The sequence below is a fragment of the Chanos chanos genome, chromosome 10 (genome assembly GCF_902362185.1).
Source record: "Chanos chanos chromosome 10, fChaCha1.1, whole genome shotgun sequence".
NCBI classification, from domain to species: Eukaryota; Metazoa; Chordata; class Actinopteri; order Gonorynchiformes; family Chanidae; genus Chanos; species Chanos chanos.
The window spans coordinates 7,330,307-7,357,018 of NC_044504.1; the positions used below are offsets into that span (position 1 = coordinate 7,330,307).

Sequence of the window (26,712 nt, forward strand, 5' to 3'; positions counted from 1 at the left end):
AACCAAACGTTCAGAAAACGATTCCTTGCTCAGGAAAATGATCCAAAAAAAAAAAAGATATGATGAGTCATCCTGCCCCGAGGGAACAGCGGCGGAGCGGTCAAACTCACCTCTTCTTCACAGGTCTCTGTTTTTTTCCCTTTCTTCACTTCCTCCTCCTCCTCCTCATCTTCCTCCACCTGGTCTTCGCTGTCTTCATCTTCATCATCATCTTCGTCGCTGTCCACTCCTTTCTGCTTACGTTTGCGTATGGAAGCCGGTGTCCCCAGGGCCTGGCTCTCCTCCACTCCCAGTCCGCTGTCTTTCTTCCCGGTCCTCTTGGCATGGATGCTTCTCAGTCTACGTGTTTATTAGTTTGTTTACTCATACAGATATCGAATGGGATCAATACACATGTTTTAGCAGAGTTGCTCAGCTGTTTTACATTTGTAAGCCCAGGACGGCACAAAGAAAACAATGAGGCAAAATAAACTGAACAGGCCACAAATGTTACTGATAGAATTACTCTCAGTGTCCTAACTGCTCTCTTCTGAACAAATGATTTAAAATGGACCTTGCTTCTGGTTCACTAAAACATCAGACATATGCCTACAAACATATACTCACTTGCGCAAGTTGCCCTCAATGGCCCATTTGTCCTTCCTCAAGTTAGTCATGTGATCAATATTTTTATCAATTTCACTGAGGAAGAAAAAAAAGGGGGTATAAAATGAATTGTTATCTTGCAGGGCCAACACACTAAAACAACCCGATACAACTCTCTCAATTCTGGAGAAATATCTCCAGCCAACTGGTGTTGTTTCGGTTAACGCCGTAGTACAATTATTCCTTGATTCATTTGTTTTGTTTAAACAGAAACATTGAGCAGAGCTTAAACAACACAGAATGGTTGCATATGTGGGTCTTTTTCTGCCAACGTGAGCAAATTTTATTTCACATCGACACGGTTTTTCAGTTCACACATTCCACCTATCATGTCCAGTGTGAGAGCTAGCTGAGTCCTTTGGTCTACCACATCCTGTACAATCAAGTCACTGAACACCATTCCTGTCCACACCCTTTATGAACCAATGGAAGGAGGTGCCCGCTTACCTGACCACGCTCTTGCTGCAGGCCAGTTCGTTCACCAGAAAGGCCAGAATAGAGGCTTTCTGTGCAGGCGTATGGGCTTGGAAGGCCTTGGTCTTCAGGCTCTCGGTCAGACCGGCTAGCTCAGTCTTTCTGCAGTGAGCCTCCATGTAGATCTGCACTATCTCAGATACGTTATCTCTGTTTATCCCAACGTTTGTCAAGTGGTCGCCCAGTACGGTCTTAGTCTGAAACACAGAAAGGATGTATCTCTGCCTTTCAAAGATTTTCTCTTTCTTTTATATCCATAAAAGGGTAATTTCTTTTCAATTTTGTCAGTGTCTTTTGTGAAATATTTGAGGGAATGAGGGAACCGTGACGAACTAGCGAGATTAGCAGGCTGAAATTGCTTTTAGGATGAACTTCATTTCGGCTCTTTCTCGAGATACCCTTTTAAGGGCTAAAAACACACTGCTAGCTTTGAGAGAAGAGATAAGGCCGTTAATTGAAGTCAGAGTATGTCCTACTTGTGTGTTCCGATCACACAGACATACTTTATGTCAGCAGAATGTGTGTGCACTGACTAGGTCTGGAACAGCCTGTACAAATGTAAATTGTTCAGTGTATAGTATGACTAGGTATACTGTGTGATGACGCATTTCATCATATGCAAAATAAAATGATAGACATACTGTTTTTGAGTTGCAAATTTTGTGTGTTTACGTGTGTGTATTTATGTGTTTGTGTGTTTTTTGGTGTGGGACTAATCGTGTTTGTAGCTGTCCATGTCTCATTGATTTCTCACCCTGTGCCCTGGTGGCAGTCCCGGGTCACATACGGCAACGGACAGCAGGCGTACGAGCAGGTCCAGGACTTGGCCCATGCTGTCCCCTATGTTTAACAGCCCACCCTGGAGCACACTAAGGTTGGGCACGTCTGTACTGAGGTCAAACCCCAGCACCTTCCCAAAACAGTGCAGGAACTGGATAACCATGAGACAGTCTGAGAAACAGCTGCCCGACAGAACCAGGCCCGGGATACGGGAAAACTCCGGCAAAGGCTGGAATGGAAGAGAGCGGGAAAATGACAATGCCGTGGCTGAAACACACACATACACACACACACACCCCCAGAGACAAAAAACAAACACAGAAATATCTAAACACAGAGAAATGTCTCTGGTAGACTGATACGAGGACAAATGACTGACCAAAACCTTTTTCTCAAACCAAACAGCATCAGTAGCCACTTGATGGCAGTATTTTGATTTGGACTATCATCCTCGGTCCAATAATTCAATATGTGATGTCAGAAGGAAACAGGGAAGCCGCTCGCGACAGTCATTCCCATTGTAACTCCATTAGCAGAACGCCACCATTTATAACTGTCAAGTCAAAAGAACATCTGTATTTTGTGAGAAGGGATAAGGTTCCCTATCCGAGACAATTTCTTTTTTTTGGGGAAGAACTTCTCCTCCCAAGTTTTACCATGTTTTGCTGATCCGCGTGGGATATTGTTCCTGTAATTACCTTGTGATCTGCTAAACACATATCTTCGTTGGGTTTCTTCAGCTCCTTGGCCATTTCCTGTTCTAGCCTCCTGAGCTCCAGTTTGCGCTCCTTGTTTAAACGTTTCTCATCCCTTTTCTCCTGCTTTAGACGCTCCTTCTCCTGCAGCCAAATTAGAGGCAGGTTAACAGAGCGTGCTATCAGCACTGTCGCACACCAGCATGTTAAGGATTAGGTCATTACCATTCAGCTGAACACTAAGGCTGGCTTTTAAATTGCAGACACTTTCTTTGAAAATTGCTTTGGGGAGGGTTTCGCTGTTTTATTCACAGTCCATATACTTTGGGAGGGAAAAAAAAAAAAGAAAAAGATGATAGAGGGAGAAGGAAAAGCGGAGAAGGAGAGATGGGGGAAGTGATTGAAGGAGGAGTGGGCGTGATACACACCTCTGCTTTCTTCCTGGCCTCCATGGCTTTCATTAGCATCATGTGCTGCCTGCGTCTCTCCCGCTCCTAATACAACACAGACACACATCACATACCAAACACACATACATACATACACACACACACATAGACAGAGAGACAGAGAGAGAGAGAGAGAGAGAGAGAGAGAGAGAGAGAAGAAATTAGAGATGCAAAGAGTCTCTACTGTTTTAATACCATTTTAACTGCTCAGCCGAAAACAAGACACAAATACACAAACAGCCACAACACAAGTGACAACTCTAACAACCTATATTGTGTGTAATTTAGTAGAGCCTTAGGAAGTAATATACAATCAACTGGAAAGCAAAAGGTGGGAGCAACAGAGAATAAGGTCAAATGAGAAGCCAACATATCAAGTTACATCAGCCTTTTCTACACAAGCGTGTTGACACATAGGAAACTGGCCAGGCTAGTATTGGTGAGGAACTGTAAACGTGTGTGTACAGAACAAGACAGAAGCTTTTTTTCAGCTATGTAAGCATGAGATATCTATCAGCTGACGGCAGCCTCTTAGTGTGGTGGAAAGTTCAGGGAAAAAAAAAAAGAAAAAAAAAAAAGCAGGGAGAGGTAACAATGGTATACAGACTGCCCAATTCTTCTGCAACAACTGAGAATTTTGGAAAAGAATCCAAATGAAGTCAAGTTACAGATTAAAAGGTCGTAAGTTAAAAGTTGACTTGAGAAGTCAGACTGACTGTGTGTTTTCTGAGGATTGTCTGGAAGTGTGTTTTCTGAGGATTGTATTTTAAGAGGTTGAATGGACTGTAGGTGTGACTGGCTCACAAACGTCAGATGAATGACTCACAAAACAAATGAGAGACATGGGAATTTTGGAAAGTGCATGATCTGAACTGAACTCAGTAAAGCCAAACAGACCAGAGCAGGTCAAAGCAGTGTGTATTCATTCTATGGACATTACGAGACTGAATATCAAGTCAGCAAGCAAAAAACAAACGAAACGGAGAAAACAAAAAAAAAAAGGCAACAAATTGTCTGCTCAGACAAAAAGCATGTGCACTGCTGACCAATGTAAACATAAACAAAAAACAAACCAAAAAAAAGAAGAAAAAAAAAAGGTGAGCATTTCTCTCCCAACAGTAAAGAGAAAAAGATATGCAATGCACCTCAGAGGAAAAGCCATGCAGAAGAATGTAGGAAGGACAGCAGCTATTGCTATGCTTTAGATGTTGCTATGGCAACCATATCACAACAATTTCACAATGCTGTGTTAGATGTACGAAAATAAACATACCCATACCATATCTAGCCTATGTCTCTCCATCTCCTGGTAGAGAGAGTTGGCAAAGTATTACAAAGCAGAAAGAAAAAAAAATATATTGAAAATCACAGAGTAATCACGTTTAACCATTTTTAACCAGAGATTCCACTGAAAGAAACCACCCGACCCCAACAAGAATGGAAATTAGCCCCAAAAAGCAGAAAATGTGATAGCTTTAAAAGAAATGTATTAAGTGGTTATAAAAGAAGGCCTTCATCCTAGAAACCAGTGTGAAGGCGTAAGTAATAGTGATGGGAACAACGCTGAAAACTCAATTAAAACTTTCCAAAATGTTAATACTAGAGGACTAGGTCAGACTAGGGTAAGCCCTTAATCGTCCTCTTATTGTGATCTTGTGTCATTTTCAGGGAAGTGATACTGCTCTGTATCCATGAAAAACCCCCCCAAAAACATAGAGCATAGTCATGTTTATTGTAAACACACTGTAAGCTGTCTACATGCGCTCATAACTAGTGAGGGTCCACTATTAGAGCAGGTTTTATGTTTAGTGTTACCTGCGTAATATGATTGACCACTGCAATGCATACCTGGTGTTTTAGAATGATTGCCTGCTGTCTCCGCATCTCCTTCTCCTGCAAATTAAAACACAAACACTCTCATTTCCATAACAGAAAAAGAGAGAGAGAGAGAGAGAGAGCGCTGACACAAACGGATGAGCCTTCTCACTCCACCACCTCCACTCTGAGCTCAGATCCTAATAAAGTGATTGACAGGTGTGGAGCTGGGGCAGGTCTGTGCTAATGTGAAATGGAAATGCTGGAGTCGTTGTCAGACACGCGTAGGAGAAAGTGAGCACAGCGCACTGTTCTCTCTGACTGGGATTAAGTCAAAGAGGTCTCTGCTCTGAGTGACAGGGGGGACATTCACCCCCGCATTCACACGCCGCCCTCCTGGGCACCCGGGAATTATCTTACACTTGGTTTAACGCAGCACTAAAGGGACAATGAACAGTCCTTAATGTGACAACGGTCTACAGGGAAGAGGACGAGAGAGAAAAGGCAGGCAAAACGGTCATCGCACAAGTGCCACTCAGATGCATTGTGTGTGTGTGTGTGTGTGTGTGTGTGTGTGTGTGTGTGTCCAGGGTAAAAATGTGTACCTTAATTCGTTTCTCTGCCTCCAGTATTTTGGCATTTGCTGCTTCCTCTTTCTTCTTCCTTTTGGCCTATGAGTGGAGAACAGGTCAAGGTCAAAAGGTCATGTAGCACAAATCATTAAATAAAGAAATAAATACACCTGATTCTTTGACACCTATCTGAGAGAAACAGTTACAACTGCACTTTCTTTACATGTAAAGCATACGCGGCATGTCTAATGATCAAAAAGACAGTAATCACAACCTACCATGACAACGCAGTGTTTTGGTATTATAATTGCAAGTAATCTGTAATAATTACAATCACGACAACACAAACTTGCATCTGATTATGAGCTTAATGGACTGTGAGCATGACACATTTGTACCAAACACATATTTAAAGTCTTTGAGAGGTCATTTATTTTCCCACTACCCATAAACCATTGCTCTTTTTCCCTGTACTTTTAATGACTCTTCTTTGCTGGCTGGAGAAAAAACATTAGGCTAAAGAGAGAGAGATGAGCCTAGAGCAGAATGTAGCTTTTGACTCATTCCTTTCACATTTATAGCTACAAATGAAAAGAGCTATTCGTCAGAATATTTGTCAATGATTAAACACCATTCTGTATACTGAGTGCTATAAGAATCTTCAGCCTTAAACTGTTAAAGTTTACAAGGTTAAATTCTTAGCTGAAGAGGATTTTTTTTTTTTTTTCCATTTTTCATTTTGCATAGGACTACAAAAAAAAAAAAAAGGAGTCCAACTGTGGAAAGTGCTTTTTGTGTCATTACCAATATGACTAAAGAGAGAGAGGCAGCTCTGTCCTGGGGTACTGTTTTATGTCATGAATTAAAAAGACAGTTAAAAAGCGTGTGGATTAGTGGAGTGAGCCTCTTATGTGCAAGAGTGATTGTTTAATATGAAGAGTGCGTGTCTCAGATCTGAAGGCACTCGTGACTTTATCCCATTAACTCAGAAAAGAAAAGAAATGAAAAAGAAAAGGGAAAGGGGGAAAAAAAACAGACACACACACACACACACACACACACACACACACACTCAAAGTGTCCAAACCCAGCAAGAATAAATTAAGGAAAAATTTAAATATGTAATTACTAGCTGTTAAGGTTGGCTTGTCAACCGTGTCAACCCAACTTTGACTCGGGGCAGCAAAAATACCCGCTGAAACAGTTCTGATTCCCAGCGTGTGTTTGGACTCTTTCTCTCCTATGCTAAGTCACAATGGAGCCAAACTTTTATATGAAATGTTTATCTAATAAGTGTTTATTTACATAAAAAACTGCAGGAGGTGGATGAAAATTTTGTATTACATATAGACATTTTCGGTATATTTTAATATAAATGGTTTTCAATATAAAGATATGCCCTTCTAGCAGGCATATATGCTGAGTGGCGAGAGGGTAGAAAGACTGAAATTACAACCATTTTTTTCTTTCTTTTCTTTTCTTTTTTTTTAAATACCTCAAGGATCTGCTGAGCACGAAGCTCCTTCTCCATCCGGATCTGCTGAATACGCCGGATCTTCTCCTGATGAAAGGAGAGGGGCAAAAAAGAAAAAAAAAAAAAGAAACAGAAAAGCAAAAGAAGTGGAGATGCAGTATTTTAAACGGTGTACGTTACAAAGCAGGTGGATAATATGAGTATTTCCATTCAAAATGAAAACAGAATCTTCAAAGTCCTCAGCAACACACTGCATACTCTGAAGCAGCTCTCCTCTGTATAAAAAGGTCTCTTAATCAGGATTCATACATGTACTTTTCACCCCTGAGAAAATATCAAGATATTGATGCCACCATAAAATCCATGTCCTGTTAGCATTTGAGCGTTTATGTGCTTGGAAACCCTGACATGAACTAAATCTCTGGTGGTGAAATTGGTCTGCGCTGAAATTCTTACTTGTTGTTTCAGAATCTTGATCTGCTCCTTCTGTTTCTTCTTCTCTTCGGCAGCCATGAGGGCTGAAAATGAACGTGCCGAGTTTAGTAACACAGCTAACGGTTTAAAAAGGCAAAAGACCAGAGAGATCAAATAATCACTTCATCTTAGCACAGGAAGTCAGACGCTCACCTTGCTGCTTTTTGGCTTCTTTGGCAGCTTGAGCTAGCGCCTGTTTCTCGAGTTTGCGCATCAGTTTGATCTGAGCTGCCTGTCGGGCAATTTCTGGAGAAAGTGTAGAAGCCAGGCCATGAACACAGACATACTGTTATGTCCTGTCATTGGTACTGCATAGTAATGGTCGTCAACACAGTAAAACACGTGTGATGGAGACTTAATGAGCACACAAAGTGATTTCATGTGTTAGCTACTAGGAGTCCAAATCAGAAAAAGTCTTTAAAATGCCTGTGTGGGTCCATGGTCTGATGTTTACTAACTACTAACATATGGTAGCCATAATGTACAGTATATGTGAGCAGGATATGAAAATTAATCCTTAATTTTGATGGTACCTTGAGCTTCCAGTTTGCGTAGGAGTTTAGCATCAGCGGTGTTTGGAGATTCGACCTCGCCCATGTTCGTAGGTTGGTTTTTTCTCCGCCTGCCCATGGAGCCACCTCCTGCATGCCTGCGCTCGGGATTCGGGGGTCGTCCACGTCGCCCCTCCATCGCTTGGATACGAGGAGGGACTTCCTCCTCTTTCAGCAACGTCCACTGTAAACCCTACAGCAGGAAAGCAGCAGCTACATCAGAAAAGACAACCCTGGACGGTGAAGCTGGAGACCTTCTACTTAAAACAAGTAAAGCTGACCAACATTTGTCATTATGTGACTGTTTTTTTGTTATTTTCATGTTATTCTTGGCATAGAGAACAAATCTGGTCAGGCTGTTAAAGGTGAACCTGTTCTCTAAATCTAAATTGGGTAACTTGTGGTTAAAAACACAATGACCAGGTGGGACAGGCAGGAAATACAGACCTCTAGATGCAGGCACACCCTGAGTGAAGAAAAGGAACTTTGGCAGACTTTCATCAGGTAAACTTTTATATACGACTGATTCAAAGTGAGAGAGTCTGTTTCCTGTTACACACTGCTGTTGCAAAATTAAAAACTCCCTGTTCAAAATACCAATTTTCTGTTGCATAATTGACCTCCAACTGTTAAAAGCACCAACAGATTCAAGATTACAACAGAACTGTTTCCTGTGAGGACAACGCAAACTGATTCAAGCAGGTTGCTTTGACTACATAATGAGGGTTTTAACAGCCGTGAGGGTAAGACAAAAGCCTGAAGTTCTTGTTTTGCTCTGTGTACATTTCAAAGAGAGACTCTTTGTGAAGGATGCAGAACCAGTCACCTGAGGTCCGTCTCTGGCTTCATAGAAGTCACCAATCCTTATCTTTGCACTGAAGCTGAAATTGTCTCGTGTGATGTCACATATTCCGTTTCTGGCCAGATACTACAAAAGGGAATGTTCAACCATTATCAAGGAAAGACAATAACACACTATGGACTATGGTTAAGTCAGATGGGGTGTACTGGCCAAAAACAAGATAAAACAAAACAAAAATAGCCGTGTCAATGGTTTTTCATTACAGAAAAATTGTTTACCTATTTGCTTCGTTAAATCAGTTCCAATATCTGAAAAGTTTTAGTCGGTTAAATTCACACAAAGAAGCTGACAGGAGCTAAACACAACTTAATAAGTTCTGAATAGTTATTTGTTTAAGAGAGGGAAAGTCATGGATGGACACAAAGTAGGATTCCTGTCTTTCTAGTGTGACTGCCTGGAGTTTTGGCGTGACCCATGATGGTAAGGTTACCTTCACTACATCAGGGTACTGTTTCAGCTTCTTCCCACAGGGGGCGTAGTATGCCACATCGCCCTGTAAACGCCCACCCACATCCCTAATGCGTGTCTCTCTCTGCCACCTGAGAAAGAGAAAAAGGATTATGGATCAACTATATGATGTACGTGCATTCTTTCACCAGGCTAACATCCACCAAAAAACCCGTTCAAAATGAACTGACATGCCGACATTTTCATAACTTTCTGACAACAACGCTCTGTTGTACACAGCTGTTTTGACAACTGTGTAATGTGTTTGGTTTGTCATTAACTTCTAGAGCAGTTGGATTACTCTGCAGAGGACTGGGTAGGTTTGTTTTTAGATTGGGCTTTAGTGTTGACAGTCCAATCTAGTTCTGCCTTCACACTCCAGACAACTCTAGTTTCACCAGCATACAGGAATCATTAGTGTTCAGTATGTCAGCTGTCTAAATGAGGCGTGGGAGGCGTCTCCAGCTGTGAGCTGTAGGATGTGTGGATGTGTATGCTGGCTGAGGCTACAGACTAGCGAAGAGTGCACCTGTGGATCTGAAAGAAAAGGCCTGCAATCTGTCTGTCACTCACACTCTCGATCTCTTACATTCCCCTCAACCTCACAGACTCTGAGTCTCTCACATTCTTTGAGTCTCTGACTCTCTCAAACTCACAGACTTTGACTCTCTCACACTCTGACTCTCTCACATTCTCTCACACACTCTTAGTCTCTCGCACTCCTTCGAGCTCTCGTTTCTTCTCTGCCTCCCTCCTCAGTATTGACTGATGAAAACAATATGCAGCAAATGAAAGGTTTGATCTGCAATTTTTTAAAGGCTTGTTAATGTTGCATGTGTGTATGCATGTGCAAGTGTGCTAAAGTTGGTTGTGGTTAACCCCTCCTGGCAGTGCAGCAGTATTTGATTTCCTGTCCTCTTTGCATGGTCTGAGGCCCTGACTACAGAAGGGAACAGCGGTGTGTACCGTTTTGTCCGACTAAAAATCCAAACCATAAACCTCTCCAAAAAGAAAAGGGGGTTCATAACATCTTTATCTTTGGCTGTAGCGATGATCAGTGTGTATGAAAGTGTGACAGCCGCTGAAATGTTGGGTTCCCTAAAGTCGCCCTGTCCAGACACAGAGTGATAAACGGTGAACCTCTTACCCGCACTCCAGAGGTCTCCTCAGCTCCTTCTCGTCTGCCACTCTGCGCCTCCTTCCTGATCCTGGGTGAAGGAAAGGTGCGAGTCAGTGCCTAACTCACTGGATTTGTTCAGAGGTCTACCAGAGTGTACAGAAAAGAGGCCCTGTACTCATTAGTAGCTTCAGTTTCGTGTGAAAACTGATTTGTATTTCCGATTCACCCTTGTATAGACTTTTATAACTTTTCTATATCTAAATTGAATTTGAATTGTAGAACTTTTCAACGTCTGTAAATAAATTCACAGTACACACATTTTATATTCAGCTTACAGTACAACACAGGAATATAATGTAGCACTCAGAATCAGTGTGTTTCTGTGATGCAGAGTCACTCTGTATTGACAGTGAATGCACAAATCCCGCATATACTGTGAACTCTCTGTGACACAGGCGGTTTCTCCTGATAGAACAGTACCTGGGGGCGTGGCCATATTGTATGACGATGATGGCAGGCTGTGATAGGGCAATCCTTCAGAGCTGGTCACAACGGTGGGTGTGGACATGTTGTGGGTCTTAATGAGCTGCAGGTTTAGGGGGGAGCAGTCTTCAGTCAGCTTGGCTGAAATGTCCGGTCCAGAGCAACGTTTGGTCAGTTTGAGTGGAGTCCTTTCTGCTTCAGTGTCCGTTCCTGTTCCGTTCCGTTCTTCAGTATCATGGAAAGAGCCGTCCGAATCACTGTTGAGATTACTGTCAGAATCTGTCAGGACAGAGAGAGAGACGGTAGGGAGGTTTTAGGGTTACCGATTGACAGTCAGCGAGATAATATCTGCAAATGGTATTACACTAACCATATCTTACTACAAGTGAAAAAAAGCATTTCCCACAGAAAGCACAATTTTTATCAGACGCTCTTATCCAGCGCAAGTTAGAGGAGGCATATGGAGTAGAAGACAATATTTCCAAACAATATTTCTTATCCAGGTATAGAGCCTCCCAATGAACAAGTACCAGTAATAATTGCTGTTGAGGTCTCTTTTTTAAGGTAAGTAATACTGTAAATACATTGGCACAAGAGCTGACCTGAAGCCAGAGAGTTCATGAGAGTTCAGATGTTCATAGCTCAGTGATGAATTTTCTTTATACTTTCGCAAGTGTTTCATCTTCTGTTTATGTGCATTTTCAAAGTTGAACTTTGATTTTAAAACAGCTCTACTGACCTGATGGGCTATCATCAGATTCTTCGTTGTCATCGTCATCGTCATCATCGTCGTCATCATCGTCATCATCATCATCATCATCATCATCATCATCATCATCATCCATGTCTTCCTCATCCATCGCTGACTCGTCCGAGTCTTTGCTGCTGGGGATGTCTGACTCGGCACTGCGGAACAGGTTAACCAGCGACTGGACCAGGGGCCTGCGGGGAACAGCATCCCCTGCCTGGCTGCGGCTGGAGCTCTTTCGCTTGCCGGGCCGCTGGGCCGGCCTGGGCGAAGAGGAGGTTCTGTCCAGCGCTCCAGGGCTGGACGGGTGCTCCTTTACTCCTGTGGTGAGGTTAATGGGCATATTGAAGGAGGGGCTGGTGGCGGCCAGTAGAGGTTTGGCGGGGTTTTGGCTCTGGCTGCGTGGTTTGGTGATGAGAGCCAGGGGGGCGTCCTGCGTGATGTTCTGGATGATTCCATTCGCGGAGGTGTGTCTCTGGAGGGAGTCGGACAGCAGGAGGCTTGAGGGGGTGGCGCTGGTGGAGGAGGTGTTGCTGAGGTCGTTTGGAGACGGGAATTTGTTGTTGACTGCTTGGTCCGCGGAGAAATTAGGGACAGAGAGTACAGAGGATGAGTTTTTCTTCTGAGTCCTGCCTGACTCCTGCAGACTCTTCTGCTGTGCAGAGAATGCCTGTTTGAGGTACTCCTGGGAAAGGAAAGGTTAGAATATATGAAAAAGGGGGAAAAAAAGGCAATTATTCCGGCTGTCAATCACTGTGAGTTTATGTAAATTACAGAGGCAATGGCAAAAATGCAGGACTATCCATTATATTCTAAATTATGAAATGCAAAAAACAGACATGGTTTTCCTGACAATGTCAAAGATTATGCCTCATTATAAATACTTTCCACAATAGAAATAAATAAAATAAAATAATAAAATAAAAAATAATAATAATAATAATGCATCGTATGCATGACTCGAATTATTATTTCAACAAAACGCATAAATATTGTCATTGAATGACAAGCACCAATCAATAATGCAGCAATTCAGCAAAAAAACACTGTACTTCCAACCTGCACATTTGTGTGTGTGTGTGTGTGTGTGTGTGTGTATATGTACATGTGTGGCAGGGGTTGGTAAATCTAATTTTCACTCCTCTGGCATTTCCAATAATTTGTCCTGCAAAGCCCATGGCACGAGACTGGTTCTCCAACACTTTCCTACCTAAATTCTCAGTTCTCACAGTCCACCTCACATGCCCAGTTACAAACCAACTTCTCTCACTCTGATGATAATTACATTGGTTAGAAATTGTCACGTTGTCCTCCGCCATGATGATTACTAGCACAGAGTTAATTAGTTGTCAGCTTAACTGAAGTGTTCCCAATAAAGCAGAAAGATCTGTCACTTTGTCACACCCCTAGCGGAGCAGCATGCAACGCTATCAAACAGCCGATAACGGTGTTTGGGTGTTTCATTTTCTGAGTCTCAGACGCACACTGACCTTTTCAAACGTGCATGTCAGAAAGACTGACTATCAGGAATACACTGTTGCCACTGACGACAAGAAAAAAGAGCTTTGCAAACAGCTTGACGACCACTACGTTTAACCATGCAAATCACAACACCGACATCATGCTCATTCATAGCGAAGTGCATATAGTGCATACACACATATAAGCAAGCACTGGTTTCTCCAGTCTTGTGACATGAAGATTTGTGAGGATCCCATGGACAGTACAGTTCAGTTACAGCCCAGCATCTCAATCAACTTGTCAAGCCCCAACTATCCGACACTAAGGTGAACTGGAATCAGAAAGTGTCGTCTCGTTGCTCTAAGAGACATTCTTTCACGTTACTTCATATATCTGAATGATCATAACTCGAAGCAAAGTGAGCATTAGAGAGAGAGACTCGTTCTCACCTGTTTCAGTTTGAAGTTGTTGATGTGCATGAGTGCGTCACTGAGACATTTCCTGCTGGATGTCTTCAGGCTGTCTGACAGAGGCGCGAGTTTGGACGAGAGGGTTTGGGTGGCGCCTTTATGAGACGGAGAGAGTGTGGGGGTTTTAGGGGAGGAAGAGATGGGTGGAGGTTTGGGAGAGGAGGAGAGAGAAAGGGGCTTGGGAGACGGGCAGTGAGACAGAGGCTTGGGCGATGCAGAGATAGAGGGATGATTCGGAGAAGAAGAGGAAGAGGAGGGAGAGAGCAGTTTGGGCGGGGAGACAGGCAGTTTGGGAGAGGTCTCTCGGCGGGGCTGTGTGACCAAGGCCAAGGGTTTAGCGTTAACGGCTAGCCCGGTGGACTGGATGACACTGGTGTGCTGTTTGCTAGCTTCATCCTTCACTCTGGAGCTCTGGAAAAGCAGGTTCTGGGGCTGGGGCAGAATAGGGGGCTGAGGGGACAGCTGAGGGGGCAAACAGGGGGACAGGTGCGCTTCCTGGGAACGTTTCCGCAGCGAACCAGCCCCACGGTCCGGGGTGCATCTGTCCTCCGTGGTGGTAGAGCGCCCTTTTTTACTGTCAGCTGAGTTTTGTGTCACCTCCTAGGAGAAAGAGAAGACAGCACAGTGTCAGATATGACTCATATTCTCTCACTCTGTCTCTCTCGCTCTCTGACACACACACACACACACACACACACACACACACAAAAACAGAAACAAACACGTCCACACAACCCAGTGGACACGCAGTGGGCCACCCATCACTGGACCTGTGCTGACATTTTGTAGTGCAGACAGACCTATGGAGAGAGCTTAACATGCCAAAACAAGTTTTACTCATCAACCGAATCTGCTAAAAAACTTTTTTTCCCCCCCCTCTGGAAATAATCCTTTTTTTATGCTGTCATTAGCTCAGCTCCAACCTCTGCACAAAGCAAAACTGACCAGTGTAGCTAAGGCTACATCACATTTTCCGTTATTTAGCATACAGAAGGGCTGGATCCAGAGATTTTACCCACCTTCACCCTCCTCTTGACCTGACGCTCTTTCTCCAAGTCGGAGTCTTCAGTGTCATTGCTCGGGTCATTGTCATCATCGTCGTCGTCATCATCGTCTTCGTCGTCAAGATCCTCTGAGTCAATGCTACTCCCTCCATCGCTGGAGCTGTCAGAGCTGGATCCTGAGTCGCTGTCACTGCAGATCTCCGACGCTTTCTTGAGAAGTTTCTAGTAGATGGGAAGAGTGGTGTCACTCAACCGCAGCTGGTCTCGGCGCCAAAAACAGCACATCTCTCAGAACGACATACCATGACAGTAAACCGAGGCAGAAGTGATACTGCAGGAGTAACAATGGATCTTTACACAGGAGTCAACGGCGAGTTCAGTTTTACTGAAATGAATGGGGAGTTCTGTCTCACAGCACAGAAGCTGTTCCTGAGAATGTGCTTTCACTTATCTTCTCAGGTGAAAGAAGTCTAGTCAACAAACTTTACCTTCAATACAACCAACATCTAACAACGCTTAGAAACACGCTGTTAACAATCGCTTAGAGCGGGAACACGTTTACAGTCTGCTTATCCGTTTTTGTTTTCCTTTTTCCTCACTTTTTTTTTCCATTTCACCCAATGACACATGTTCCAAAACACAGAGGTGACAATACTGTATGAAAGCTGCAATTTAAAACAAAGGTTTTGTTTTGTTATTGTTGTTTTTAACCTAAAACGATGTGATGTATACTAGCCTGTATGAAAGTGAAGGTTACCTTATCTTTACTTGTCAGGCTGGGCTTCATTGGTACAGGACTCAGGTCTGGGGCGCTCTTACTGTTTCTGCTGGAGCTGCTGGTTTTGGGAGGCTTGGTTTGTTTAAGTGCTGGAGAAGATGAAGAGGAGGAAGAGGAAGAGCCTCTACCAGATGAGGCCGAGATGACACTGCCGTTCAGGGTTCCGTTTACCCCTAAAGACACACGTGCAAACGAACATCATACGTTTTATGAAGACCTGCAAACAATTAACCCCACAATATTCCAATCAATCGCTTAATATTGTAAGGGTGTGTTACAAAAATGACAAAATTCAACTATAGGTCAGACCACTACAGTTAAAAAAAAGTTGTTTTGGTTTTTTTTTTAACATTTGCTAATTCAGAACAATATAAATGAAGCACAAAGCACCTTAGAAACTAATGCTGTAAAGTCATATGTGGATCTAAAATGTTCGTGTGGTAACTGCTGCTAAGGGTCTGGGTAGTTTTCTTAAAATGTCAGACCAGGGGAAAAGTTCCATTTCCTGCATCCTCTTGCAAAACTGATAAGCATATTAATTACTCTTGTTCTGTAGGCAATTAAACTCATGCTGACTCGTCCCTGCACCAATGAGGACTACTGTACATATTATAAGCCCGTGGCGTTTGAGGCGGCACAAGGGTGCTACCTTTGGCAGCGGCCCGTCCGTTCTTGCTGGGGGTGTGAGACTGGTATGAACTGGGGTCCTTGTTCTGGACACTGGAGGTAAATAGAGTTGGAAGACCCAGAAGAGGGGGGAAAAACGCAGCTGGACCCCCTCCCTGCGCCTCAGACGCACGCCACCATTCTGTGAGAGACAGTCAAAAAGAAATCCTCAAGTCTGGCAGACCTAGGATCGGGTTCTCCTCTCCGTTCAGTCTAGGAACACAGTATTTCGACAAGTCCAAAGTTCTACAGGAGGTAGTAGTGAGGTACTTTTGGTTCAACCAGACATCCAGTTTTCTTTTACGTGTGAGACTTGTTTGCCTCTTCTAGGGCATTACTGTCCTCTATCTCATTTTACTCTCCTAGGAAGAACCATGGACGTTTTGCTAGATCAACAACCACAGGACAAAAATCCCACAAAATATATATTTCCAGTACAGCAACAGGTTAATAGGCGTTCTCTCATAACTTAGCTTCGACCGTATAGCCTCCACAAAACAAACCCAACTCATCATTCTTCCAAGAAGAAAGGGATCTATAAAGAACAGACATTCCATCCATTTGCTAAACGTTTCAGAGCTACAGAAAAATCCATCTAAATGATTACACTGCACACATTTCACACAGACAGTTTAGTGCACTGCCCTCTCCCCCCCCCCTCCTCCTCTGTCTTTGAACTGTAATGTGTGCAGATGACCAATGCATTCCATTCACTTTGATTTCATCCTTTTACGATAAACATGTTGAGAATACTAAAGTCAAAGCAGATTTGCCAGCTCTTCCCTAAGGACAACTCTCCGTCTCTCGGCCCAATGTGCCTGAGATGTTTCCCAGCTGCAAAAACACCCTTTTTTTAAACATCCACTTTAGGACAAATGGGAACTCAAGAATAACAGCATATACAAAATTAAATAAATAAACACTGAATTTCAGCAGCAAAACATCCCCGCAGCATTTTAGAAACGGCCGTTTCTGAGGACCAATTGGCTGTGCCGTTGTCCTTCACAGTGAAAATGTCTGAGTTACGATTCTAGAAGCCTTAGACGGCCAATATCTTTATTTCCTTCGTGTTCCAGACAGCTAAACACATGGTATGTCACAAAAAAAAAAAAAAAAAAAACAGAAAAGTGTGGTAGTGTCCAATTCCTAAGGTCAAAGCAACATCCCGACCCTTACAATTCTCTCCTCTATAAATGTCAAAGCCGGAATGCAGACTGCTTCACTGATAGACGATATCATAAAGGTGATGCATGCTGGGCAGAGAACGCTCTGTGGCTGGAGCTGGTCAAGTAGAAAATCTACAACAATGCTTACATATCAAGGTTTATGGTCAGCAAACCACTACAAAATATATAAACTTTACAAAAGCAAGTCTCGTTCAACTGCTTTATTTAGCTCTTAGAAACCTCCCCATTTGCAAAATACCATCATTTGTGACAAATCTTTCTTATTGGCCTGCTCACCTGGAAAAACTCCCAATGCTGGGTGTGATGCTAGAGCTGGAGACACACCAAGTGATCCCAGACCTCCAAACTCTGAGCGGCTGGAGCTGGTGGAGCAGAGGCTGAACGCTGGGTGACCGATCACGGGGAAGGCACTGGTCAGCGGCTGGTCACTCCCCGTCCGGAATAAGTGCCCTACAAAACCAAATTCATCAATTACAAACACACACGCTCTAAAGCTGCTCCAATGCTAACTACCCATTGGAGAGAATATTTCTGTACTCCCTGGTGATGGGTTGCATTTGTCTCATTAATCGATTAGAGAAACGCTGACTTAAAGCTGGCCATGTACATATCTAAAACAACCTGTTAAATTATTAGTTAGTAGGATATTTCAAGTTTAATAGCATAAAATCTTCTGTCAGATCTCTAACAGTCTCTGGTTGGTATGAGGTGCTTTATGAATTATCAATAAAGACATTTGCGGATGGAACAGCAAAGCAAGGGCTTATGTGAATTGGGCCTGAAGTGTTTAAACGGTTGTGTACGAAGATTCAAAAAAAAAAAAAAAAGAAGCGGGGGGGGCGTGGGGGGGCGATCAGGGAGAAAGGAATCCCAGGCAGAGCAGAATAATCATACATGTTTTACAGTTTTTTGAACTGATGCGGGAATGAAAATTAATCACAAGGCTGGGGAAAATACATTTCTTTACATCTGACAGTTAGAGCTATTTTAAATGATCGGTAGTGGTAACGTTCCATTTCTGAGTCATACTGCAGAAAGAAAAAAAAAAAAGCTATAGAGACAGATGAAAATTGTGATGTGAAATGTGTTGTGATTTGCAATCTGCAAATAGCAGGTGATAAATCCTCAGTTATATTAAAGCCAAACACATCAGTCTAGTGTCATACAGAGACTCAACAAAAGACAGACAAACTACGCCACTTCAAAGAGTGTGGGTGAGAGAAAGAGAAAAAGAGAGAGAGAGAGAGAGAGAGAGAGAGAGAGAGAGAGAGAGACAAACTGTCTGAGAGAGACGGAAAGAGCAATGAGATCAGCTGTCATTCGGGAATATCAACGCTGTTTATTTCCAAACAAACAAGTCGTGAAAACCATTTTAAACTATTGGAATGCATCTGTCTGTTAGTGAGCACACGCACTCACACACACACACACACACACACACACACACACAGACACTCGTACACACAAATATTGTGACAGGTAGATTGTCAGTGTTGGGGCTGATATTTAGAAATGACAAGGTTGACATCCAGTGCCACATAAGCTGAACTCTTTCCTTTCAAGAGAGAGACGCTGAACAGACAGGACACAAATCATGAAAATTCAATTAGCAGCACTGACACAGATAGAGAGAGAGAGGGACAGAGAGAGAGAGGGGGACAGAGAGAGAGAGAGAGAGGGACAGAGAGAGAGAGAGACAGACAGACAGAGAGGGAGAGAGAGACAGAGACAGACAGACAGAGAGGGAGAGAGAGAGAGAGAGAGAGAGAGAGAGAGAGAGAGAGAGAGGGGAGGTTGTTCCTTAAAAGAGAAAGAATTCTACATCACAGGCAGTATGTGCATGTTTAGTGTGAAGTGATGATGAAACATACGCAATGTGGCCTGTTTAAATGTTGAGAATTCAAAAGAGACAATTCAAACTGACATTGTCCAATGACAATATGGCTCTGTCTGACTAAGATGAAAATTCATCATCTCGTCATTAGCCTGAAAATAATTAGGTCTAATGATACGTTTTCAGTCATACATATTTCATCACATATTTCAGTGATCCTTTAACTATACATGCATGTTTTCACAGATAGACTTTTCAGCCCAATAAAACCACTGGCATGTTAACAATGAGTCGATGATTAGCTAAGAAAAAAACGAATATGTAAGAATGAGGTTCATATCTCACTCCAATACATTATTAAACAGTAATAAAACATTCAAGACATTATCAGGTTTGGTTAGTTGAATATCTTTTTTTTATTATTAGTAAATCATTAATTGCTGAAAATCCTTGAGGACCACCTAAAAAAGAAAGCAAAACAACAACAACAACAACAACAACAACAACAACAACAACAACAACAACAACAACAACAAACAAAACCCCAAAACGGGGTTTTCCCCCGAGGAGAGATAGTGTCATATCTCCAAGAGGTACAAAACGCTCTCTTTATTGCCATCTTCATGCTTGTTTACATACAAAATACAAATTCTCCCTCTTTGAATCCGATTCTAATGAGATTCAGATTCAGCACGCAGGCCTACTGGGAACAGCCAGTCGATATCAGCATCACCCCAAAAGCACAGTAACCGTCTCCTCGACCTCACATCTTCAACCGACGACATCTGCAAATACGCCTTTAATATTAATGTGCTACCCACCATAGATTCATCAAAACAGTCTGGGGCTGGAAAGGCCAGAGGACGGCAGACGTACGGGATTAGGGGTACTGTATAGGATTTGGGAATTCTGTGTTCTCCTCCCCTAAAAAAAAAAAAAGGCGGGGGGGAGGGGCATTTTTTTTTTTTTTTTTTTTTAAAGTGGAACACGAGGCTGAGAGGCAATCATTTGTTCCTGTCAATTAGAATCTATCAACACATTTGCTTTAATTGCGTTTGTGACCTCCTGAGGAGAAAGAAGGTGAGAAGTGCGTTTAATTGCGCTCATTTGCTCCGGGACTGCGTCTAGAAATAAAACTGCAAACGTGGTTAGGAAAGCTGTCGCTTCAAAACGGGCAGAACTTTTTTTTTTTTTTTCTTAAAGGTGAGATTCTCTCTGTCTCTCTCACCCCAGCCACGTCTCTGTCTACCGATAATGAAAATCCTGAAAGTGCTTTTACGAGACATAATTCAATAGGTATGACATAATACAAATAAAAGCAGTATTTGACAAATTAACAAGAACAGTGCAGGAATCAGCTTTAAAATCATTCTGTTCCAAAAAAAAAAAAAAAAAAAGAGGTAATACTTTCAACATGGTGGCTGTAACTGATGCTGCTCTTCCTCAGGGGAACGGGAAATCTCTTAAAAGAATACCTACAATTCATTTTCTTCTCGCAATTCCAACACGACTTCAGAGGTACCGCTGTGCTTTTAATTCAGCAGCGGGCCAGAGCTACCTATCAGAGAAAATCTCACAGTGTGTGTGTGTGTGTGTGTGTGTGTGTGTGTGTGTGTGAGAGAGAGAGGGGCAGGGGGAGTATATCATGTATAATGGATGAGAAGAACCTTCAGTGGGGACTTCACTGCCACAGCGAGAAAGGGTGAGGGAAGATTTTTTTTTTTCTACTCCTTTTGTTTCTTATGATGAAAGATATTTTTTAAATTACAAATTACACAGTTTAAAAATTTGCATGTTATTTTCTGGTCAGTGTGACAGCTTATGGATCAGCACAGCTCATCTCATAATGGATTTGACCACAATTATTTGTGAGAAAACAGAGGACGCTAACGGCATCTGTCTCTCTCTCTCTCTCTCTCTCTCTCTTCTCTTTCTCTCTGAGGCTTACAAACACATCCTATCACAAGGGGATAAACTGAAAGCTAAAGGTTGTGGAGACACGAGAGGGAGGGGGTGGGGGCAAAGAGAGAGAAAATGAGAGAAAGAGAGAGAGCAGAGAGAATATTACAAAGGGCTTTTTAATTGTTGGGATGCATTAATGCTACAGCTTTTCAATATCCACCCAAACTGTCTGAAAGTGTGAGAGGGGCTGAACCAAGGAGCTGTCCCTGCCTTAATGACACACACACTAATTAACACACCACTCACATGCTCTTTGCCTTCCTAATAAGCTGTGTGCAGGGAAAACTTTTTTTTTTTTTTTTTTAATTAGGACCGCATACAGAATCATAACACTAATAGTGTGTGGCTTGGTCTCTAAAAACCTTTGACCGAAAACACTGCAGAGGCAGAACAGCAGCGGTCCTTGTATAATGTATTTGTGTATTCATTTTTAGTTATGAGATTAGAGTGTGTGCAGGTATGTATCCTCACCGTCTACACATGCATTAATCCATCTTCGCGTGCGTGAAAGGAAAACAATGCGAGAGGACAAACGAGAAATGCTCTGTGTGTATAGGTGTTTATGTGTGTTTGTGTGATTGTGTGTTTATGTGTGTGTGTGTGTGTGTGTGTGTGTGTGTCTCTTAGGTTACTGCAGCATTGTTGGGGGTGTAAATGTCTGACACATGTGATACATGCTGGTCATCATTTCATACAGCTCTCATTGTTCAAACATGTCAAAATATTCTACTGTTTATGTTAAAGGCACTGGGTTAGGGTTAAGCAATTATCCTGTCATTACAGTAAAACGCAAGTCAATGCAAAGTCCCCACTAAACCAAACGTGTGAATGTGTGTGTGTGTGTGTGTGTGTGTGTACAGGCACAGTGCTGAGAGTCAGAGAGCTCTTACCACAGGTGCTGAGTGTGGAGCTGAGGGTGCTGTGGTTGGAGCTCAGGCTGGTTTTGGTGGAAGGCTTCTGGGTGGAGGCTGGCGGGGAGGTGGCATGGACAGAGGACTGTGTAGATGCTGCTGAGGCCAGTCTCTCTCCCGACTCCATACCTGTCAAACACAATGCAATACGTCAGATACACAGTGTACGTCCACAGAGAGAGAGAGAGAGAGAGAGAGAGAGGAGCTCTCAAACTCTGCAGACAGAACTGCCCTCCACAGTATTACCAGAGAGAAATGTTCCCCTGCCCACTGCCACAGTGTCTATTATCACACTGTCAGAGGCCAGAACGTAGGAGAAGTGTCTGTTGAACGCTTACTAATGGACAAGTCCTGTTTTCTATTGCCGAACCTCTCATAGACAGACGCGTTCATGTGTGGAGGGATGGAGTTAAATACATCAGTGTGTTACATGCGCAAACATACAAACTTTCCAAAACGACAGCAAACAAAATAAAGGAATATAAACACACAAACACGTACGTATAAAACAATAAACACTCGCACCCACACATGCGCAAGTAGTGGTGTTAAGACTTTTTCCACAGTCTGACTCATCGGCTGCACCTGGCTCACGTTCAGCTGACTTGTCCTCCTCGCTCTGGATTAATCTGGGTTTGGGCGTCTTTAGTGTAGTGAAATTTCCATTCTGTGTTACCTCATTTTTCCCCAGCATTATGTACGCTCCATATGATCCTTTTCTCCCCGGGATGTCAAACGTACAATTTCTGGTTAGTTAAGTAAGACCGCAGGCATGATGGGAGGGGAAAAAAAAAAAAAATCAAATAGCCTAATGTGCTATCTGCTATTCAAACAAACAAGCAACAAAAAAAAAAAAGCCCGTTAAACCTGTCACTGCCCACACGGCCTCTTGCGTTATAAACAACAAAACGAAGCCCAAAGTGATTTTTATCTTGGATTTCTTGCTTTCTCTTTTTGTGCGACAGGAGAAGACAAGAGGAATTATTTCATTCAGGAGTAAGCTAGAGCAGATCGGTAGCTGCCTGGGTTACGTCAGCCCTAAAACAATTCCGACTCCCCCAGTAGCTCATAGTGATTATGAACAAACTGCTGAAGTGGTGCTACAAAGAACTGACAGTTACAATGGAGATAGAACGAAAATATTAGTTATTTGTTACCTTCAAAATAAAACATCGTGCTGTCCGAAATACAAATTATTCTGTGATCTGGATTCTCGTCTCCCGGCCCTTCTCTAGCTCTAGACGGCTACTCCCGGTCTTGGCACAGGCTGATGCAGACAGAGAGGCCCAGCTGAAACCCCTCTGTCAGGGTTTTTGCATCTTGTGTTTTACAAACTCAGCTCTGTTATCGTATCATTACACATAAACAATCTCTGCATCTCCCAGGTGACACAAGCTTCACCGCAGAACTACAGCTGTTGATTATACCAAAGAGAGACAGAGACAGAGAAAGAGAGAGAGACAGAGAGAGAGAGAGAGAGAGAGAGAGACAGAGACAGAGAGAGAGAGACTGGAGAGAGAGAGACAGAGAGAGAGAGACTGGAGAGACAGGGATGAACAGCTGAATACCAACGACCACGTCTCTCCGCTCTCAAACACGCCAAGGAGACGTGAATGACACGGGAAGCGTCTGTGGTCATACAGCAGGGAGGAGGGAAAAAAAAAATCCCAAAGTCTGTTCTCACCTTCCAGGGTCAATGTACTGCAACCCAGCGCTCTATACTTCACACTCTGTAATTACTCTACACCGCAGAGTCCAAGCCGTCATACACGTGTTCCCCTTTAATGACTGCCATAAGAAAAGTGCAAATCACAGCAACGGCAAACGGTAAATTACCACGACAACTGAGTCGATGTGTATAAACATGGAAATGCAATATTAGCTCTAGGACCAAGAATGTGTGGATTCATTTGAATCTCATTCTAGATTAATTTGCTGATTTATATAGGGGCTGTAAATTAAAAAAAAAAGAAAGAAAATGAAAACGGTAATGGCATTAGAGAGACTCCGGCACAGAGAGGCAGAGGTAGAAAGAGAAGGACAACAGAGTCTGTGATCTGCTTAATAACAAGCACTTAGACTTGTACACTTAAACCAGCTTTATTCAGTCCAAATGTTTAGTCACATCTGTTTGTCTCTGTGCGGTACTGAGAGGAAAAAAAAATCCCTCTTGAGAAACTAATTTCTGCTGTGTGTGTAACATCTTTGTGGTATATCTTCATGAATCTGTGGACAGAACTGAACTACACAGCAATAAATAGTACCCCCCCCCCCCCTCCACCAAATCCAGCCCCCCCCAAAAAAAAACCTAACAAAATTTATTAAACATTCAGTAGACATAAATGTTCTGAAGAAGATTATATAAACCCCATGTATAAGTATCAAAATAATTAATGTGAATTTGTGGAGCATTGCATTGCTGAAAGCCAGTTTGATGTAATTAGGAGAAATTAGAAGGGGCTTTAGCTGTTGAATTAGCTTGGTTCTGTTGATAATTAACAGCAAGGCACAACAGTAGTATACTGAGGGCTGTTTAATCTCCATGAGCAGGTTCAATTAATTTGACTTGTGTGTGTGCAACCAATCTGAGGGCCAGACAGCGTGGTCTGATATAGGAGCACGATCTAAATGCTAACGCAGTAAAGATGACCGAGTTTCATTTAATATTTGTAGACAGAGGAATGTAATCGTTAAGAGTGAAAATCTAAAATAAATGTATTGCGTCCACAAGGGTAAAAAAAAAAAAAAAAAAAAGAACAAACAAACAAATAAAAAAAGACAGGGAGCTTTACAGTGTGCCGTGGATATAAAACAACAGACGGGTTCAATGGCGAACCTTAATGTGTTATTTTAAAGAGGTATTGTGGGGGGAAATAAAGATTCTGCATTAGAGAGGGGGAGTCATTAGTCTACAGATATTACAGTTACATTCACGGACAGAACTCTGTGCTCTGAGGGCCAGCTGCAGAGACACAAAGACTTCATCAGAAAATTTGCTTCTAAACAGACCTCTGCCTTTTCTTTTTTCTTTTTTTTTTTTTTAAATGGGACAGTGTGCAAATGTTGCCACCTCCAAATGCCACTCATCCCTTAAATGCCATGGGATCATTAGACTGTTGTTTATGGTGGAAATGCCACGTCTCCGGCCTCTGACGAGGCGGTGTGTGTGTTTGTGTGTGTGTGAATGAGAGAGAGAGAGACAGAGACAGACAGAGACAGAGACAGAGACAGAGAGAGAGAGAGAGAGAGAGAGAGAGAGGGAGAGAGCGAAAGGGAGGGAAGGACAGAGACAGACAGCAAAAGACAGAGTGTGCGTTCTCTTATTATCTTCTAGTGAAACAGATGGCTGATGTTAACAGTGATAATGCCAAAGTAGAATGATCAGTGTGGATCAGCAAAATTCACTCTGTGGGTGCTCCTCAGACGCTAAACACTAACAACAGAGAGAACGCAATCCTTTCTTCATCCTCTCTGCATTCAGTGGAAAACCAGGGAATTTTCTTTTAACCCTGCACTAACACATCTGATGCAACACCCCCTGATCAAACGCTTGATGGTTCAGCCACCATGGTGACGGAGCTGTCAATATCGAGCTTAAACTGAAATACACAACCGTTTGGACCCCCTGCACCGAGCAGAGAACGTAATGTTTTATATAAGATGTCGTACAAGAATCCTTGACCCGTTTTGAAGTCAAAGTAAATGGCTCCTCTTTCCCTGACAACTATCTTCCATCTGTCTGCCGCTGTTTCTGTTCCATACATCAAACCCGTCAGCGGCTCTCTCATATTATCTCCAGCAAAAGGTGAGAAAACGCAGCGGTAAATGAACGATATGCATCCGTTAACACATCCCGCGACGATTACAGTGAATGTATTCATTGCGGTTGACTCTAATGGTCCATTGATTAGCCACGGCCCACAACATTATTTTACCGCGAGTCAATCTCTCGGAGCCCTGGCCTGACTCGCCTGTCACTCCACACGGTTGCCTGGTGACACCGGCAGCATCCGTTTACCTTCCACAAATCACCAGCACTGCGGCCTCCCCCCACGACTCCCCACTAAACCCAATTAGAGTGCCATCGGCAACACCAGGACAAATAGCATTGCCGAGGCCCGTTTAACCGCCATGATTTGCTACGTGCGGAGAAGAAGAAAGGCGTGCGATTTGCAGTAGGTGGCGAAACCCAGGGAAAAAAAACCAAAACAAAACAAAACAAAAAAAAAAAAACCCTTAGACCTCTTTCAGTCACACATTCAATCCCCCTCAGATTTGGCTGTGCGGAGTGAGACAGAGATAGAGATGAGGCAGAGGTGAATTATTTTGTGGGTCTTATTTGCTGCTTGTCGGCGGTGCTACGTCCCAGAGGACGTTGTGGCTGATGGGGTTGAAATGGGAGCGTGTGAGGTCGACAAAATCAGTACTGCACAAAATCAGTATGAGGTCGTCTCCGTGGCCATGGTTCGCCCGAAATACCAGGTTTGCCTGAGCATCAATCGCCTAGCAACACGCTCCCCCTCCTTCTCCTCTGACCAGAGTCACCAAAAAATGACAACTGGCATCTAACCCACCGTCTCAGAGTACAAGGGCAGTGATTAAGGTCTGTCCACCCCTGGATTTGTTCTGTTTAATGGTGCGACTTCAGACTTGAGGAGAAGGTCTAGAAAGTGAACTGTATACAGGATGAAAGGACCAGGGCGACTTAAAAAGGCACACGTCTCAGCCACCGCTAACTCTGACAATGTTTCCAATCAGGATCAAACAAACCACATTTTTGGAGGGGGACTGAAGGGTGGGCGAGGGGGGTTCACAGTTGGAGCGACACCGAGAAGATGAAAAGAAATAAA

General features: G+C 43.1%; 1 protein-coding gene across 1 annotated transcript in view; it reads right to left on the reverse strand.

Moving 5' to 3' along the window:
* Nucleotides 1-26,712, reverse strand: part of LOC115822720 (bromodomain adjacent to zinc finger domain protein 2B-like) — a 50,852-nt gene that overhangs the window by 7,625 nt on the left and 16,515 nt on the right. The window contains exons 2-25 of the mRNA XM_030786634.1: nt 21,842-21,991; nt 17,432-17,605; nt 15,952-16,110; nt 15,282-15,475; nt 14,540-14,746; nt 13,500-14,120; nt 11,590-12,274; nt 10,839-11,066; nt 10,386-10,446; nt 9,222-9,330; nt 8,756-8,857; nt 7,912-8,122; nt 7,532-7,624; nt 7,361-7,422; nt 6,926-6,991; nt 5,464-5,529; nt 4,892-4,936; nt 4,317-4,349; nt 3,023-3,088; nt 2,598-2,738; nt 1,874-2,128; nt 1,093-1,316; nt 607-681; nt 111-339 (exon numbers count right to left, since the gene is read on the reverse strand). Of these exons, the coding sequence (XP_030642494.1) occupies nt 111-339; nt 607-681; nt 1,093-1,316; nt 1,874-2,128; nt 2,598-2,738; nt 3,023-3,088; nt 4,317-4,349; nt 4,892-4,936; nt 5,464-5,529; nt 6,926-6,991; nt 7,361-7,422; nt 7,532-7,624; nt 7,912-8,122; nt 8,756-8,857; nt 9,222-9,330; nt 10,386-10,446; nt 10,839-11,066; nt 11,590-12,274; nt 13,500-14,120; nt 14,540-14,746; nt 15,282-15,475; nt 15,952-16,110; nt 17,432-17,605; nt 21,842-21,989 (4,254 nt within the window). The 5' untranslated portion in view covers nt 21,990-21,991. The remainder of the gene's footprint in view (nt 1-110; nt 340-606; nt 682-1,092; nt 1,317-1,873; nt 2,129-2,597; nt 2,739-3,022; nt 3,089-4,316; nt 4,350-4,891; nt 4,937-5,463; nt 5,530-6,925; nt 6,992-7,360; nt 7,423-7,531; nt 7,625-7,911; nt 8,123-8,755; nt 8,858-9,221; nt 9,331-10,385; nt 10,447-10,838; nt 11,067-11,589; nt 12,275-13,499; nt 14,121-14,539; nt 14,747-15,281; nt 15,476-15,951; nt 16,111-17,431; nt 17,606-21,841; nt 21,992-26,712) is intronic.